At 34.0% G+C, this 18,729-nt stretch overlaps 1 protein-coding gene across 1 annotated transcript in view; it reads right to left on the bottom strand.

Moving 5' to 3' along the window:
- LOC122808292 (melatonin receptor type 1C-like) overlaps positions 1 to 18,729 on the bottom strand; it is a 68,122-nt gene that overhangs the window by 10,505 nt on the left and 38,888 nt on the right. Inside the window, exon 2 of the mRNA XM_044079257.1 lies at positions 8,518 to 8,667. Within this exon, the coding sequence (XP_043935192.1) occupies positions 8,518 to 8,667 (150 nt within the window). The remainder of the gene's footprint in view (positions 1 to 8,517; positions 8,668 to 18,729) is intronic.

The raw sequence follows: 18,729 nt of genomic DNA, 5'->3' as shown, positions 1-18,729 counted from the left end.
TATTTGTTGTCTGGTAACATTAGAACATGTTATTAGGTATAAACAAGCATTACATTTTGACACATTTGATTAGGTATAAACATGTTACATCTCTGACTGTCTAGTTCATTATTATACACTCTGCATGTCTCAAACTGCCTTAAAATGTCTCGCCTATGAAATCTTTCAGATAAAATGTAAACATCTCCAACATCCTCATCACTTTCATTTCAGAGGGCATTTAGTTACTCTGATTAAGGTGTGTGTATTTTCATCTGATTTAAATTTGCAGTAATAACCATATCACAATCCGTATTGTTATAAAGCGAAACTATAGCTTAACAGTAATAAATTAAATTAAGTACACTGAAGAGTAATTTATTATGTTAGCCTGAAAGCACAAGCTCAAACAAACATTAATCACAGATTAGCTTACATTCTTACAGTAGATATGTTGATCCTAATTACTGTGCCTGAATCAGTTGATGAAATATTGTATAATCTTCTTGACTGTAATATATATATATATATATATATATATATATACATGTGTGTGGGTGTGTGTGTGTGTGTGTGTATAGAGGGAGAGAGAGAGATTCTACAATATACGGCATGCAGTTGTTCACCAATAAATTAATAACAGCAACATGAATTAAATCCATGTGAGTGTGTAAAACATAGCTTTGTCTGTATATAGGACATGCAATTATAGTCACATCTCTGACTCTAGCAGACAAAAAAGCAGATAAAATAACTGCCTAAATATGTTTATAAGTACTCTGTATTAAACTTGCTCCTTAACAAACATGATTATAATTCTGAAAAGTATTATAGTAAAATAGCTTTTTCTTTAAATAAATTAAATAACTAGCCATAGTACATAGTAATTAAATAACAGAATGAGCAAAGTGTGAAATCCCATATGAAATTGCATTTTGTCTGTACTAGTCAACAGTATAGGAAAAAGCATTGTAGCAGGTATTAATGGTCCTATTCTGTATATCAAGGGTCCATGTCAACTTACTAAACAGCAATATACAGAACATTATAATGCTGCATATGCAATGTTAAAATGCTGAAATATTAAAATATTGAAATCAAAATACCTCCTCCCCTGCATGCATAGAGATCTGGATTTGCACCCCCCCCCCAAACACACACAGGACCCATGTTAGCACCCATTTTTGAATTTAACCAACAGGCGAGTAATACAGTTTGTTGACTAAGTAAAAATGTTACTTGCACCTTCTAAAAAATCATATAAACTCAAAATAAGTTTATCAGTGCTTTCTCAAGATAAAACATTGAATGTGCTATTGGCTATAGATTCTCATTCCCAGCCTGATTAAATCAAAAACACCAGGAGCAGAGTGTTTTTTTCCAGACTTCCAGAAGTCTGATATATATTCATAATCACACTATTCTGCTGTATGAAAAATGTACATGCACCTTCAGAAAAATATGAAATAAAGTTAGGCAAGTCCATCAGTGTTTTCTTTAGGTAAAAACAGACTTCCACATTAAAATACACTATCTAGTAGTCTTAGTCTGTTTCTGCTAGCCTGAGTAAATCAAGAAAACCAAGATCAGAGCAGTCCATTGGATACCACATCACTAATGAGCAATAAGAAAATGAAAACTGACAAAAACAAAATAAAAAAAATAAGACCAAATAAGTTTATCACTGCTTTCTTCAACTAAAACATATACTTTTGTACTCTGTATCCTTCTAAAACACACTCACAAATGCCTCCTGAGATTGGATATGTTTTGTATGGATTACAATTTGCATTACATGAAGTCACATGATAATTGTGGAATTATGGTAGAACTATGGAGATGAGATAGTAAGTGATGAACTATTCACTGATACCTTCTTCATGGAAAAGTACAGTTATAAATTACAGACAGTAAAACACTATTAACTGAAAAGACATATTAATGACCAAGGTAACCGGAATGCTGAGACCATGCTTAATGACCTGGACAAAATCTTCAGGAAGTCAATCCATTTATGTTAATCATTAGTGGAAAATGAATTTGGTCATTGTTGGGGAAAAATGGAATTTGAAGAATTTAGCTGGGCAGAAGGGTATCAAGGAAAGTATTAGATAAGGTATCAACAGACAGTTCCCAAAGAAGTAACAAAAGACAATTAAAAAGGCTTTTGTGAATGTGTTATGTTTACTTGCACTGGAATTTGAACATAGTAATATGTTAGGAGATAGCATGAAGATGCAGGGTAAATTAATTGTACCATAGAGAAAACACTCCAGTACAAACAGGCTATATGAGTTTCCCTAATCAAACATTGAATCAAGTATTCTAATGTTGTTTCTTGTCTTCATTCATTTGTAAATTTATGAATGAACTCAAAAGTACAGAAAGGAAAGAAAGCTACAAGTATTTCAGGTTTATATGGAGATCAATATACTTAACTATTTATTGAATATAAATCTAATAAAAATGAAATGTGAATAAAGCCATCTTACACTGAAACAAACTAATGACCAAATAAAACTCGATGCTCACATATGTTCTATAACATCACAAGTGTCAGTTAGTCTCTTGTTAGAGGAACATTTAATTTGATCTGCAATTGTTTCTATTTAAAATGCAAGACAAACTCTTAGAGCCAAACGGCATGCTTAAATATTTCATTAATGCCTCCATAATGTAAAGATTTATTTTTGTACCCCTATGAATAAAAGAAAAAGTTTGCTACCTTGATAAAATCATTACTACAGGTATCATTTGAGAGTCATCTGGGAACACTGCCTAGTTAAGGGACTTGTTTAGGGTCACATAGCAGGCAAACTGAGGTTGTTTGAATCAAATCCAGTACTGCTGGACAGCATAGCCATCATCCAAATCACTGCCTTAGTTTCAATGGCTTGTGATTGTACTTGCTCTGCATGTTTTATATATATATATATATATATATATATATATATATATATATATATATATATATATATATATATATATATATATATATATATATATATATGAACAGTTGGACTTAAAGTACATGTATCAGTCAACAGATAATTGTTTATATTGCTGATACTGTATGCAAATTATTTTTTGTCTTGCTATGCATTAGGGAGCTGAAATATCTGTATGTAAACTTGTAACATGTAATCTGTTCATGACAGCCTTAACATATTTAGCTACTGGGACAAGGTTTATCATGGTATTCATTTCTATTCATGCTTACATCATTCCCCTCCAAAAAGGTGGCAAAAATACTGATACCACCAACTTCAGGCCTATTGCTATCCTTCCCCCTCTTTCTAAAATACCAGAGAAAACAATACAAGCACAACTCATGGCAACACTAAACAATCACCTCTCCCCTACCCAACATGGCTTCTGCCCTGGTCACAGCACCATGACTGCCCTTCTTTCCTTTCTTGAAACCATAAACCTCACACACGACTCAGGCAAGTTCATTTCCACACTATTCCTAGATCTGTCAAAGGCCTTTGACCCCATCTCACACACCCTACTTATATCCCAACTCTCAACCCTACACCTCTCTCCCACCACCATCGCCTGGTTTTCCAGCTACTTTTCTGACCACCAACAAGCTGTCCAATGGAAAACTTCAACCTTCCCCTTCCTTCCCACACCCACAGGAGATTCTGTTTTTGGCCCTCTTCTCTTCAACCTATTCGTTAACAACTTTCACCAATCCATCCCAGACTCATCTATCATCCAATATGCAGATGACTCAGCGATCATCTGCTCAGCCTTCTTCCCCCTCCGAACTCCTAGCAAAAACCCAACTAGCCTTCTCCAAAACAGAAACCTGGATGCAGTCTAACCATCTGGCACTAAATGCAAATAAAACCAAACTGATGCTTTTTCCCCTACCAAAAACTCCATTGACAAATCTACATTCAACATACACAGCCAAAACAACACCCTCTTTGAAATCATTCCCGACACCAAGCTTCTTGGCATCATTATTGATGAAGAACTAAAATCTAACACCCACATCTGCTCCACAATCAAGAAAACCCACCAAAAGTTAAGTCTCCTCTACAGGCACAAACACTTTCTAAGTGGTCTATATTATAACATCGAAATCTACAAAGATCGAATGTTATAATATCGAACCCTAAACACCGAAATCTGCAAACATTGAACAGTCAGAATAGCGATTTTTTTTTCCCAGGGAAAAAAACTGCTATTCCGAGAAACATACACACAACACAAACACACAAAAAAAACAGCAATCCACACACATACACTAAATCCTACACCTAAACCTAAACTAAACTTTACATACACTACTAGCTATCCACTTGCCTTAACCCGACCCTAACCCTAAGGTCCATCACTATCGCACACTCACCTCACCTGCGCCCTAACCCTAACTCACCTAACCTGCCCCCTAACCCAAACCTACACACAACTGCACACTTACCTGACCCGCTCCCTAACCCTAACTCACCTAACCCGCCCCTAACCCTAACCTAGACACAATCGCATATTTACCTGAACCTGACCCGTAACGCTCCAACATATCGAACACTGAAAACAGCAAAGCCACAGCAATGGCCCACCAAATTCTTTCCCTGGGAAAGAATTCAGTGTCCTGCACCTTTGCTGTTTTCAGAGTTCGACAAAACTGGTTCGATATTATAACATTCAAACTTTATAAAATTCGATGTTATAATATAGACCCCTTTCTAAGCTCTTCTACCCATCAAACTCTTGCATCCACCTTCCTACTCCCCTCCCTTATATATGGTGCCCCTCTTTTCACCAAACTCCATCTTGGCCTTTGGTCCAAACCTGCATCCTGCTACGACAAGATCTCCAAATTTGCAACCATTTCAAAAAACTCATCCCACCACGGCCACTCCCTCCTCACCCTCAGCTGGCTTGAACTACCCAACTACCTCAGTTACCTACAACTCATCATTGCCCATAAGTTCATCTTTAAACCTGCCAACTGCCCAGCTCTCACTACTTCCTTAAAACCTTACATTCCCAACTGCTCACTCAGATCCAAAAAACAAAATCTCCTTCAGGTCCACAAACCTGCATGACCTCCTGGCCATCTACTGCTGTGCCACTCCTCAGCTAAACAGTGGAACTCTCTCCCCACACACCTACACAACCTACCTAACCACACAAATTTCAAATCTCAGCTACTCTCTCATCTTTCTTCCAAATGGGAATGCCCTTGTCACGCTCCAACTTAAACCCCTCCCCAACCTCATTCCGCCTTGCACTGACTCATCCAACTACCTCTACTATTACTTCATCCAACCTAAAACAATTCTTCTCCTACCAAAAACTAATTTTCTCTCTAATATCTATTGTACTATGCTCTCCAATATCAACTATACTATTACCTTCTCCATGCATAATATTTTCTGAACCTACTAATGGCTAGTAGCTATATATTTTGAAATGTTAAACCTGAAATTGAGCTTATAACAAAAATATTCATTTTATGTAAATGTTGAAAGTTCTGTATTGAATTATGTCTTTTCATTTTTGTAACATTATGACAAGCCAATTGAAAATTTCATAGAGCTTATCTGTAAATGTTTAATTAGCTGTATGAACTATGTCCTTTTGTAACATGCGAAATGTAACTTGCAATTATTGTGTAGCTTTTCTCCTCGGGCCTTCACTGAAAATGGACTCTTCTTGGCCCTGTGGGCTTCCTCAGTCATCAACTTTAAATAAAAAAAAAATAAAAATATAAGTGAACCGATCTTTTTCTCAAACCTGACAGCAAAGCAAAGGCAAATGTTATATGCACACAGAATTTAGAGTATTCAATATAGCAGGCAAGATTTTTGAAGATGGGAATAAACCAAAATATTTGGAAGAATCTTAGATGGACAGAAGTAGAATGTGAATGCCAGAGGGACAATAACTGAGAGACACCAATAGTAACCATTGTGGTGATATTTAAAGAATAAGTAGTGAACATGGATTCAGAGGTGGGGGTGAGAGAGAGTAACCCAAGACCTTGCACTATAACCAATGAACACACATTTGATGATGGTGGCTGAATTTGGACAACAAGTGCAGAATATGAATTCAGGTTGTAGAGAACATTTAACTGGGAACAGTAAGCACTGGCATATGTTTAGTAGTTTGAAAATGGTAATGTAATCCCTGATAATGATTAGAGAATATCATTTTGGGGTGGGGAAGAGTAAACATGTGTAGTTTTGGATAAAATAATTACTCAACTACTTATTTTGTGGGTATGCATCCTTATGATTCAGACATCATTTTACACCCTCAGCTCAAAATATGATTTCACAATAACTATGCCTTGTTTACATCCTTTCTGTAATTAGCTCCGAGGATGGAAGTAAACAAATGACGTATAATAGTAATGAAATAAGTAGGTATTGTAACTTATTTATTTTTACATGAATACAAAACGCTGTTTTTCCACATAAACATATGCCATTAACATTTGCATGTAATAATTCTGGCTGCATATATATTTCATAAGATAATAATTCACTTAAATTGAATCCCTATTTATACTAAAATATAAGACAAATAAATACAAAAAAATTCTAATTATTTCCTCAAAATTTAATCAGCAAACAAAATGTAGTGATTTTTCTTTATAATCTATATTTGTACAAGTAGTATATTTTAATGCACCAAATATTTTCTTGTTACCATCTTTGAAATTGCCTTCCAGTTCCAAATAGTCATTTGTAACTACTATATGATATGCCAATCTATCCATTACATTGTCCCAACTACAAAATACTTTATCCTTTGCTTCAAGTAATATTTCTTATGTATACCCTACATTTTAATCTAATTTCCATTTCTGCTTTAGCTTTGTAATATCCTGTTCTTTTGATATAATTATTTTAGTCCTTAAAAAATTCTTATGAGTAAGAGATTTTAAAAATGATGGAGATAGGTACTGTTGGCATCCACAAAAGTGTTTGCTGAAGTATTTTTTCTAAATAATTTTTCATTTTTTTAATTACCAGCAGATGCAATTAATAATTATTATTATAATAATAATTATTATTGCTCTAGATTTTTTCATGTACAATAATGAATTCCAAATCACTAACAAACTTCATTACTCCTAAATTCTGCTGCTAACAGAGAAATCACAAATAATTAATCCAACACATGTGTAATGACATTGCTCTTTAAAAATATATCTGTATTCAGAAAAGTACTAAGGGACTCCACCACTTCTACATAGACTATTCTTCATTCTATCTAAATATATTGTGAGTCAAGCAAAAGTTTAACAAAGAAGTGCTCGCGTAATAATAAGTTATATTCTTGAATAGCTGTGTTGTAATGATTTTGTGATAAAGCCATTTAAAAGTAATTTATTCAAATGACTACCTCCTGTAGCCCTGGTTCAATTCTATGTATTTCTTAATTTAAAATATGTGTTACTATATGTTCACAAACAATGAAATAGTGATATCACATTACTTATTATGATTGTCTTTGAAGTTATGTGAGCTAAGAAAAACAAAACTCATGCATAAGGTGTTTTACAATTTTTGTTTCTAGATAATGAACAAAGCTTTCAAAGTATTGATCAGTTCAGCCTGACCAAATAAAAATTACATCTTAACAGCTGCATAAATGTATGTAAACAGTGTCCCTGTGTGTGTCTTTTTTAATTTTCTTAATAAATATCTTAAATTTTATTCCACAGAAGAATTAGATGCAAAGCAATTCATTATCATTCATTGAAACTGTTTATGCAGTTAGCAGTGCAAAATATGATTTCAAAACAGTTTCAACTGCTAGTAAACAGATTTTAACAGACTTCTCAGATATGCTTCATGTATCTTGGGGGTTATACCATTTGAATCTCACTTATTGTCTTTTTTCTACAATCAGTCTTTTTTTTTAATAAAGTACTCACAGTGCCATCACTGTTGTGGACAGTATGGTAATGACCATCGTATCTTAAAAATGGATGAAATTATTGTCATTCCTCAATCATTTTTTAACAATGTGGGTCCAATACTAAGTTAACTGCCTTTGGAATTACTCTTCTTGGATAGTACCAAAGTAAAATGATGTTTGGCTTTTATAGCGGCACTTTGTATATAATAATATTTCTAAATTACATTAGTTTCAAGTCAGATATGAACAATCATTACCAAATCTAAATGCAATTTAAGAGACATTTATTATGAAGCAAAAGGTAACATATCTTGTTTTGCTAACAAATTTCACTTAATGCATTAGTTACATTTTTCTATGTTGCCTAAAATATAAATATGTGCGTGTGTATATATAAATATATATATATATATATATATATATATATATATATATATATCATGTGTGTGTGTGTGTGTGTGTGTGTGTGTGTGTGTGTGTGTGTGTGTGTGTCTGTATATATATATATATATATATATATATATATATATATATATATAGATGTAGATATATTCAAAATACTAAAACAATGCATTATTTTCAAATCATAGTATATTAGATGACTGATAGAACACTGACTAATTATCATTATGGAAATGTACTTACCGGCATTTCTCAATTTCTTGTTTTTCAAGACAGATGCAATAACCAAGGCATTTCCAATGACATCCATAACTGCTATAAAGATCATCACACTAGTTAGTAAGATAGTTAGGCTTTCTGAAAAGTTATTTGAGAAATCAGTAGTGTTAAAGTCTGAAACCAAACAACCAATACATGTGTAATTTTCAGTCACATCCCTTACACCACTACTCAGAAAATGTTTATTGTTTAACACCATGGCTTAGCTTAATGCTGAATCGAGCAGACTTTTATCTCTTAGGTAATTTTACATTTTAATACATATTTTTGTATAATTACATTTTTAAAATTCACCTTCCATATGAAACTCAGGCCTGAAGAATGTAAATTCATTATTTTAGTAGTCAGCTACCTATAGTACATAAAATCTACATTTATTCTGAAAAGCATTATTGTAGCTTTTAGGTGTATGTTGCTGCATTATATACTATTATTGCTGAATGTATTTTCTAATAGTTATTTTCACTATGATTGTATTAATGTGCCCAAGATGGTTTACATTTACTAAGTGTTCTAGATGATTTGCTCATCTCTTTTTTCCTGATGTTCCTACTTATTCTTTAGAAATGTAGTGAGAAACAACAAATGTGAATCACAGCTCAGAGCAGCTTTCAGACAGTGTTTTGTTAGAGTGGATTTATAACATGATGCTGCCCCAGAAGACCAGAGTTATTTTTTTTTAAGTCTGCAAGAGTTCAGGTGTGCTCCAGAATTTTAATTGCCTTAATGAACCATTGGCTAAAGATGTTTTTACAAAGATGCACTAATATGTGATGCTGATTATCACTTTTGTTATGATATCTAGAAGTGATTAAAAATGTGAGGGATATTCATTTATTGGAATCTGCTTCTTGATCTTCATGTAGTCTTTGAATAACATTCATCAGTTGGCTCATTAATGTTCATTGCATTCATTGTTTAGCATTTCAGACTCAAATTTAACATTTCTAATAATTAACAAATACAGCTGAGGTATCACTTCACCTAAAGAAGGCTTTTAGTGGGTACAGCAGCTTATGCGTAGTGCAAAGTTATCTGGTTTACCTGTAGTATCAGGTAAAATTTCTCATGTCTGATTAGCCGAATACAATTTCATTTATAATTCAAACTGCCTGTCAAGCCTAAATGTAGTCCCTTACATGAGAATGCTGAAAGTACAGTTCTGTAAAGTCAAAATAACCCTTACTATGGTTACCTTAGTGATGGGAGTATTGGTTTTTCATGCTTGATGAAATAGTCATACCTTCAGAACACAACTGCACTACCTATCTCCTTTTTACATTATTAATTATGAGCTTCGCAGAACAAGTAAGTTACAGAGGGAAATTGTTGTTAGTATTGGCCAATTAATTGAAAGAGAAATGATAACTTTGCCACTGCATGGAGTTCATACTTTAGAGGTTAAAGTGTAGAAAACAGATAATTCCATCTTGATTTTCATTTAGAATACCTGATTGTTTAGAAAAGAAGAAATCACACATATAAACAAGAAGAAAAAAGCAGGAGCATTAAATAAGTGCACAACAGCATAAAAAATTCTTCACTTTATGCTGGCATATAACCAGAAGGGTTCAATGCAGTGATATCTATATAGACACATTTAAAGTACCAAATACTCAGTAGAGAGAATGCGTGACAGATCACAGTCATAACCATTGGCATAAAAAAAAACATATTGCAAGTTCTAATTGGTGACATGATTTGATTTAAGTCACTAGGTTAGAAAGCACTTGTGACAAAAACAGCAGAGTATAGGCTTAAATTTAATTCAAAACTTAAATGCCTTTACAAAATCCTTTCTGATCTTAATGATTAACAGTGGTGTTAAAAATGCCAGGGATAATTATGCTAAGAAAGGCATAGGTGTTAGCACTTCTGATACAGAGAAGAAAAGAAAAGAACCCAAATCATGACAAGAAGGTAGAAAAGGTAGAATCTTAAAAAAAGCAAGTAATGTAATGTATACAGTGATACATTCCAAATGAAGCTCTAGAATATCAGATAAAAAGCGTTATGAATCACCATTCATAAACATTAATTAATTCATTAAGTAAGTAATTTATTGATTTATTTATTATAAATGTGTTAATTGTGTAAGCCCACTAGAGACAAGTGTTCTTTTTCAGGGGCAACCTGGTGTTGTTGCCTGGTCAAGTGACTTGCTCTAAGTCACACACTAGACAAGTGAAGTTAGAAGGAATCAAACCCTATGTCCTTATTACAAGAAGCCACTCATTAACAGCTCAACATTTAAATCATCTCAGATAATTGTCAGATTGACCTACCCATGTCTCCTACATTTGCTTGCCAACTGATTTACATAGAAGTTGAAGTGCATGTTTCCTGAAGGTGTGATAAAGACAATATCTTAATATGAAAAAATATCTTCAGCAGACCCGAAAGAGGACATCAAAATGCATTAATATCAGCCAGTTATATGAAACAGATGGACGATCTGTGTGCACCACAGCTTTATGTCATACAATGTTTAGCAAACTATCCATCTGAGAGGATTTACAAGATCTTCAATGAAGACAAACTACACATGGAAGGAAAAGTGGTATCATGAATGGCAGATGTGAAAAGCCATGGAGTAAGAGGTCAATGAAATTTGTAATAAGAAAGTAGACTAAAACATTTATATATACCAAATTCTGTCTGTTTATTTTAAGTTTGGTTGCTTATTGCATCATGTTAAACCCAAAATGTTTTCACTGGGATTGAATGACCCTGAAGCTGAATTTGCTCACAAAAATAATATAATAGAAAAGTATATGTATGGATTTTAATATATAATGAACCATGGTATGTGTAAATGGATTCAAGTCTTGACATTCAATGTTTTGAATGCTGAGTGATAAAACACTGACAGTCACAGCATCAAATCTAGAAGAAAAAAAAAACACACAGCTGAACCCCTCATAGCCCTGTTAATTGTATATACTTAATGCAAGATCCTAGTGGGAAAGGGCCAGATCCACAATCCCTGCTGTACCAGGATCACACACTGCAGTCTTCTCATTTTTCTTTTTATATTTACATTTTCAATGTCAACATTTAGGATCCTATGTTGCGTCTCTTGACATTCATGTCCGTCAAGAGATTGTCATACATCCGTGTAAAACATATGGTACCAAAATAGTAATGGAAACAAACAATGGTGATATGTGTTGTAATGTACAAAGTACCAACAGAATATGCAAAGTGTTTTCATTCAGGAACCAGAATCCCTTAACAATTTTTGATAAGGTGCACAAATCCACACAATTCTAAAGCAGAAAGGGAAACATTAACATGAATCATAATGTTAATTGTCTTAGTGATAGCATGCCAGTAATATGTTATGTGATCTTTGCACATAAAGAAAGTAATAACTGGAGGTTTTTAGCCATCACAGAAAATGTAGGTATAAAAATACAGTGAGCATTAGTTCTTAAAAATAACATGGACTTGTGAAATGTGCACTGTCTTAGAAAAACATGAGGTTTTATGGAATTTGGCATTATAAGCCAGAGAATTCAGTATAATTTGTATTAGGACTTGTATAATTTACTGCTTGCAAAACCATCATTTTTTGTTGTTTTATCCATTGTTATGAAATTAGAATTTGCTTTATTGTCCCTATATACAGGAACACTAAAATTATAGTGGAATTCTGGTAATGATCAGAAGTTGCATATAATGCTTACTGGTATAATCCCCAGGATTTAAGCTCATGAAAATGAAATTTCATTGTTTTTCAATATTTGTTAATTAACATCCCAAACAACACAGCAGTCTACCTTTTCCAAGTTGAAGTGACATCTCTTGTTAACTGTGTTTGCCAAATCTGTCCATAACATACTTGAAGAAGAAATTTAAAGAGGCCTTGATATATAAACCTTTGAGATCTGGAAACAGCAAGAGAAACTGTGCAATATTTGAAAGATAGCAGTATTGCCTACAAAATTGTCCACTAAGGTATCATCTCCAGCTAGTACACCAGACTGCAGTCTGTCATTTGTACAGAGACAGCAGTAATGGAGTATATCTCAAGCACATCTTTAAATTATTCACTATGAATTATGTAACGTCTCACCTCTAGCAACCTGTTCTTAAAAACTGCTTCCTGAAATGTTTCTGAAAAATTAAGTAAAGACCTAAAGGAAGTATATCTAAATATCATGTGAACAGTAAATGCTGTTAGAAAAGGTAGATACAACAATGTTAGTTCATAAAAAGCCTTTATGATAATAATCAACACATTCGTAATCTTTGTATTGAGACTATAATATAGTATAATGTGAAAAATCTCTGAATTTTATTTTTCTCAGAAATTTCCCAGACAGCTTTCAATGTCTCAGAAACTGTGTTACCTAGGCATTTGCCTGGGGATTTCTTAATGCCACTTACACATTTTGCTGGACCTAACACAAACATCCTTGTGTGGATTATGATCAACATTGCTAATCCTAAATGAATATGAAAGAATTCAAGCTACTGTACATGTTGAGCAGCCTAAGCTCAGGCCCACAATACAGGCTTTTGGCCATGTTGAGGTAAGGCAGAGCTAGCGTACACAGTGTAAACAAAGGAGTGCAGACAGACCTGAGTAATTGAGTGCATGTGCACAGCACACCAACAGATAAGCCAATTAGAAATACATAGAAGCAAGGGGAAGCTTAACAAATAAGTGTACAAGGAAGATACAGTTGTACACTGCACTGAATGCAATAATGCACATATGGAAACTTCCCTGACATTGGCATGTACATTAAGAAAACACAAGCAGTAAACATTCAGAAGGAAAAACACATTCTTTGAAAATATGTACAAGTAACAAAAGGTTATAACTTCCCATGGTTGATATGTATCTAAGTACCAATGCAGAATACTAGAAAAAGCACCCACACAAATGTGTGGATGAATTCAGAAAACTTAGGAAGAAGTGGACATATCACCCATACAAGTACTGATGGAGGATACAGCAAATAATTGTTGCAGTAACATGTATGTTGTAAAGGGTAGAAAGTGAGACAGAGATCACATCATAACCATCATGCAGTGCAAACCACAAGGGTATGTTACAGAAGCAGAGCTGTCCTGTTCAACAGAAAAAAAAATATAGAAACATCAGCTGCACTAAAATATTGTTACAGATTTGTAAAATACAACAGATGAGTAAATGCAAAAGAGAGATGTGGGACATGTAAGCAAAACAGACTGTTTTAAGATGGAAATCTTAGCAAGCACAAGTCACGTGGAGGCACTGTGTGTGTATGTATGTATGTATGCATGTATGTCAGTATATACCTATAGACATGATTAAAAGTGTGATAACAAGGTCAATCCTGAGAGTTATCCCTAGGTGAAGTAATCACAAAACAAGCTTGTCTGATGCCATTATTATGTAAGATTAACTACTGCATGCACTGTTTCAGTTTATTTTATGTGCCTGGAGTGGAAAACATGTATGACCATGTAAGCATCATACTACATGTGTATTACTGGTCACTGCTCTGCATGCACAGTTAGTATACTATGACAAATTACATGTCTGAAGGATTTTTAATATCATGATGTAAATAAAATGTGTACGGAACTGAGCATTGCACAATACTTAATACCTGGATGACAACACACAACGCACCTCACAGCAGCAACATTACTATCAGTTTCCAAGTGAAATGTGGAAACTGCTAGAGTTTTACAAAAACAACTGCTGTAGACTAGCCTATATCTATGTTCATAATCTCCATGCATTGGCCACTGTCTCTATTGTACAACAGACATTTAAGCCATACTGCCTGAAGCAATTTCTCAACAGTTTTTGACACATTTTAAATGACAATAAGCAGTCCTCACCATTGATTACTTATTGTGCTTTGTGCTAACCATCAAGTAACGTAAAATGCAATATGTACATCATTATACTGGGCATGGTCATTACAAATTACAGCAATTACTGAATGAAACATCACCCACCCATCCAAAACATGTAATAACTATCATAACAGAGATTTACGAAAATTTGGGACCACTATGTAACATGTTATACATCAATATCTGTTGAATAAGCCAGTCTTGCCTGTTACCACTGTATTGTAAACAAAATTATCAAAGGCACATGCCACTGGATTTGAACATATACAAGGTACACCCAGCTTCTCCTGACCTGTACACTAACTGATGACTCCACACAAGAATTCTTGTCTCACTTGTCAGATAAACACACCTGAGAGGAGAGACAGCATAGAAAATGTCATAAATGTCATGTGATTGTAATATATCCCAATCCATTCACATCTCCACATAAATGTTTAGATTTCTAACATCTATGAATAAATGAGAAGACATACATATGTGTTAATGTAAAGCTTAATCTCATCAATATTGTACACATTATGCAAATACTGTGACTATAGGACAGATGCTTTATGCACTACAACTCATGAAATGCCTATATGAACTAAGTAAAATGTTATTCTTAGTTATTAACTGCAGAATAATAAATATTAAGCAATACAGACTCCACAGACATCTACATTTGCTGAAACATTGACTAATGCAATATTTCAAAAGCTATTTATCCAGGTATGTACAATTTGTGTATCTAAAGTCTGCCTACTCATATATTACTATGTCAAATATTTATGGAATGATGTGCCTAGAACTGATAACATATTTTTACAGCCACTAATAATAGCAATCAGTCACACCTGACCCATGCTTAACCCTTGATTCTCTGAGGCATTTAAATCTTTCCTGTTTCACCTCCCCTATTTCCTTGAGTCTCTGCAGAATCTATACATAATAAATAAAAAAAATAATGAACACCTGTTTCTGTTGGAAAGTCCTGGCATTGTATTACTTGGTTAGCCATTATATTTACACAACTGAAGTAGGTTGTGGCTCTAATAATTTTCCTCCTATGAATGAAGGAAGCCCTGATTTTACCTTTGTTAAGTCAAGACAATGGTGATAGCATGTTTCATTGGTGTGTGGGATGCCAGTTGCACTGGTAACAGCCTTGGCTAAGCTATTCCAAGCCTCAGCCTTGTGTTGTGGCTTGATATAGTTATCCTGCAGAACTGTTTAATGAAGAGTCCAACAAAAATCCTGGACTCCTTCTCACACCACCTCTGTACTCAAATCGTATTGCTACTTTCACCATTGCCTCCCATGTCTTCTCAAAGATCTCTGGAAAAATGACAAGGAATTGGTGCCCAATATAGATCGCACATGTACCAGTTTGTGCAAAGTATTATTTTTTCAACATACAGCATAGGTGAGAAATATGGCATATGATATATACAAATGTTCCACAGCAATTAAGGTAATTGTTGGTCAATGTTGAGATCTTAGTTAGATTTCAAATGATATATTGTTGCCTCTGGACAGGTAGTCAAGGCAGATTGACATAATTAATAATGTGGACATTGTTACAAACAAGTATATGAAAATCTTTGTGATTTTGTTATTATTCAGCATTGCCCTTATGTAAATACTGTTTCAGTGTTACAAAAATGTGCTGGTGGCACATAAAAAGTTAATAACTGAGAGTAATATCACCTTGGAATTGAACCCATGACAACAAAGAACATGAATTAATAAACCCTGTGCATTAACTATTAATAGGTTCATTGGTTCATAGGTATATAGTAGGCTAATGACCCTGGAGCCTATACAAGACTAGCCCAAGAAAAAATAAGTTTAACACAGGAAAATAAGTTGCTTCTCTTGGGACTCGAACCATGAGTGCCTGTATGGAAAGCCGCAACTCTAACTAGTACACTACCTCAGTTTTTAAAATGGCATCAGCCAAACAGGATATGATCTTCACCCAAACAGTTGCCAGTATTGAGATGAGAACCTCTACCTATCTAGTTATTTCTACTACAGTGTTACACAGTTATCAGATGTCCCATGGAGCTTATCTAATACCACAGGGGATCTGACATTCCAAGGGAGTAAGATGAAGTGTACAATTTTGAACATGAGTGGAGAGATACCTAAGTGCTGCAATATGTGGTGTTCCTTTTTATGGAAATTTTGCCATAAAATTTATTTTCGTAGTACCATCAGTCTTACCTGAATCATGCCGAAGCCATGGTTATTTGCTCAAATAACTGCAAAGTCTTAGCACATGTGTAATTATTTTAGGAGTATTTCCCATATAATGAGAAGTGACAGTTCTCTACAGTCATTCTTGCACACTGACAATACTCCATGCTGATCAACACAAAGAGTAATAAACAATTTTACAATTGTTGACTTTGCATTTGATGTTCTTTTGGTTTCATTGACATTATGATGTGTTTGTGGTTTAACACATATTCAGGAAAGGTCCATATTGTGTTTACATGAGGTGATGTCCTCCACAACATATATAAGTGCAATGTACACCTGGGATAATTAAAAATGTATTCCACTGAAGTCATATTCATACATATTTTGAAAACTATGTTGCTGTGCTTTTCATATTTCACTAATTCATTATCTTGCTAAATTCACTATGCCATACTTTTATACATGTAGTATTTTTCTACAGCATGCATGCAGAAGTGTACATTTTAATTTAATCAGTGATATGACTATTGTAGGTGATGCATATCACTTTTCTATTATTTAGCCACCATAGGATACAGCTGTATTGGAACATTTGCAATATGCATTTCATTTGTATATCATCATAAAGAAAAACAAGGATCACATATGTTAAGGTAAACTATCCCTAATGAGGATACAAACCTTGAAACACTTGTGCTATTACTTGTTACATGCATTATTAGCAAGTTGAGACATTGAAAACGTTACATGGCAGATGCACAGCATTTTGTGCATTCAATAATATCTGAACTTCTGAGTAAGGTGCACTGCTACCGGTCCCATTTGCATGAGTGATGGTGAAAACTTTGTATGTGAGAAATTAAATGTTGAGTTTATGCCATGATAAGTGAACTGTTATTCAATGAAGGGCATCTGCATGTCAACTGTCGCTCAAAGTATGAATCCAAAAAATATATATTCATAAATCAGTGTGATGATATGACAACTTTGTGATCCTATACATATAAAATGTTTATAGTAAGAATTCCTACCTTCACAGAGGTGGCACCTTTACTAGATTTGAATACTGCACCTATGGCATTACAATAAAATATCTACAAACAAAGATAGAGAAAGTCAAGCATAGTGCTTAGCATTGTACTTCTTGGCATTCACATTTACTTGTACTAGACCCATATTAGCACACAGTTAATGTTCTTCACAGTCAGTGCTGCCGTACTGACCCTTGGGATCTTTGTGCTATGTTGAAGCCCATGACTTGCCCAACTTCCAGAATCTTTTCATTATCCGTAGCTGACTAACATCTAATGGCCAAAGTTCGGATGTCAGGGAATAAGAGGGGGTCCATCAGCACAATCTTCAGTTCTTTCTAGCTTTGCAGTGTGGTGTGCTTCTATGATGCCAGATGATTGCTGTTCATTGACTGGTTTGCTTTGTCCCAGAGTTTCTTCAAATTAATTTCAGATAAGTGACCCATAGTGGAATTCTTTCTTCTGATTAATGTTCAAAAATGTAATAGCTGCTTGAAGTATGGAAAGCAAATTCCACATGAAGACTTTTTTTCTTGTTGTCTGTTTTGTTAGCAGCCCCAGGCCGACATTTCCAGTTGTCAAGATTGTACTAGTTTTAGGGCTAAGACCCTTAAGCATAGGGTTGATTTCCTTGCGACATGCATGGGCTGCTTGGACCCAGTTCCTGCCACTCTTCTACCTTCATTGTTTTTTGCTGCTACTTTACCAAAGAAATGAAAAGACAAAAAGCCACAAGAAAAGGACATTATTTGCCCTGTCACAGTATGATTACTTGATTGTGAGCCTTAAAGAAGTGATGATAGTAAAGCATGGGAGGTTAGAAACAGCTGTCTGCAAGCGAGGAGTTCCTGATTTCAGTTTGTGTACATTACCTTAATGCATTGCCTTTGTACCATGGATGTGTTACATTTTCAACACTTTGATTTTTTTTTCCTGTCTTTATAAGTTTTATATATATATATATATATATATATATATATATATATATATATATATATCTATATATATATATATATATATATATATATATATATATATATATATATAATTATATATATATATATATATATATATATATATATATATTATATACTTA

The sequence above is a fragment of the Protopterus annectens genome, chromosome 8.part0 (genome assembly GCF_019279795.1).
Source record: "Protopterus annectens isolate FY-2018-M chromosome 8.part0, PAN1.0, whole genome shotgun sequence".
Taxonomy (NCBI): domain Eukaryota; kingdom Metazoa; phylum Chordata; order Ceratodontiformes; family Protopteridae; genus Protopterus; species Protopterus annectens.
Note: the sequence above shows the minus strand (reverse complement) of the source record. Positions and strands in the feature narration are given on the sequence as shown.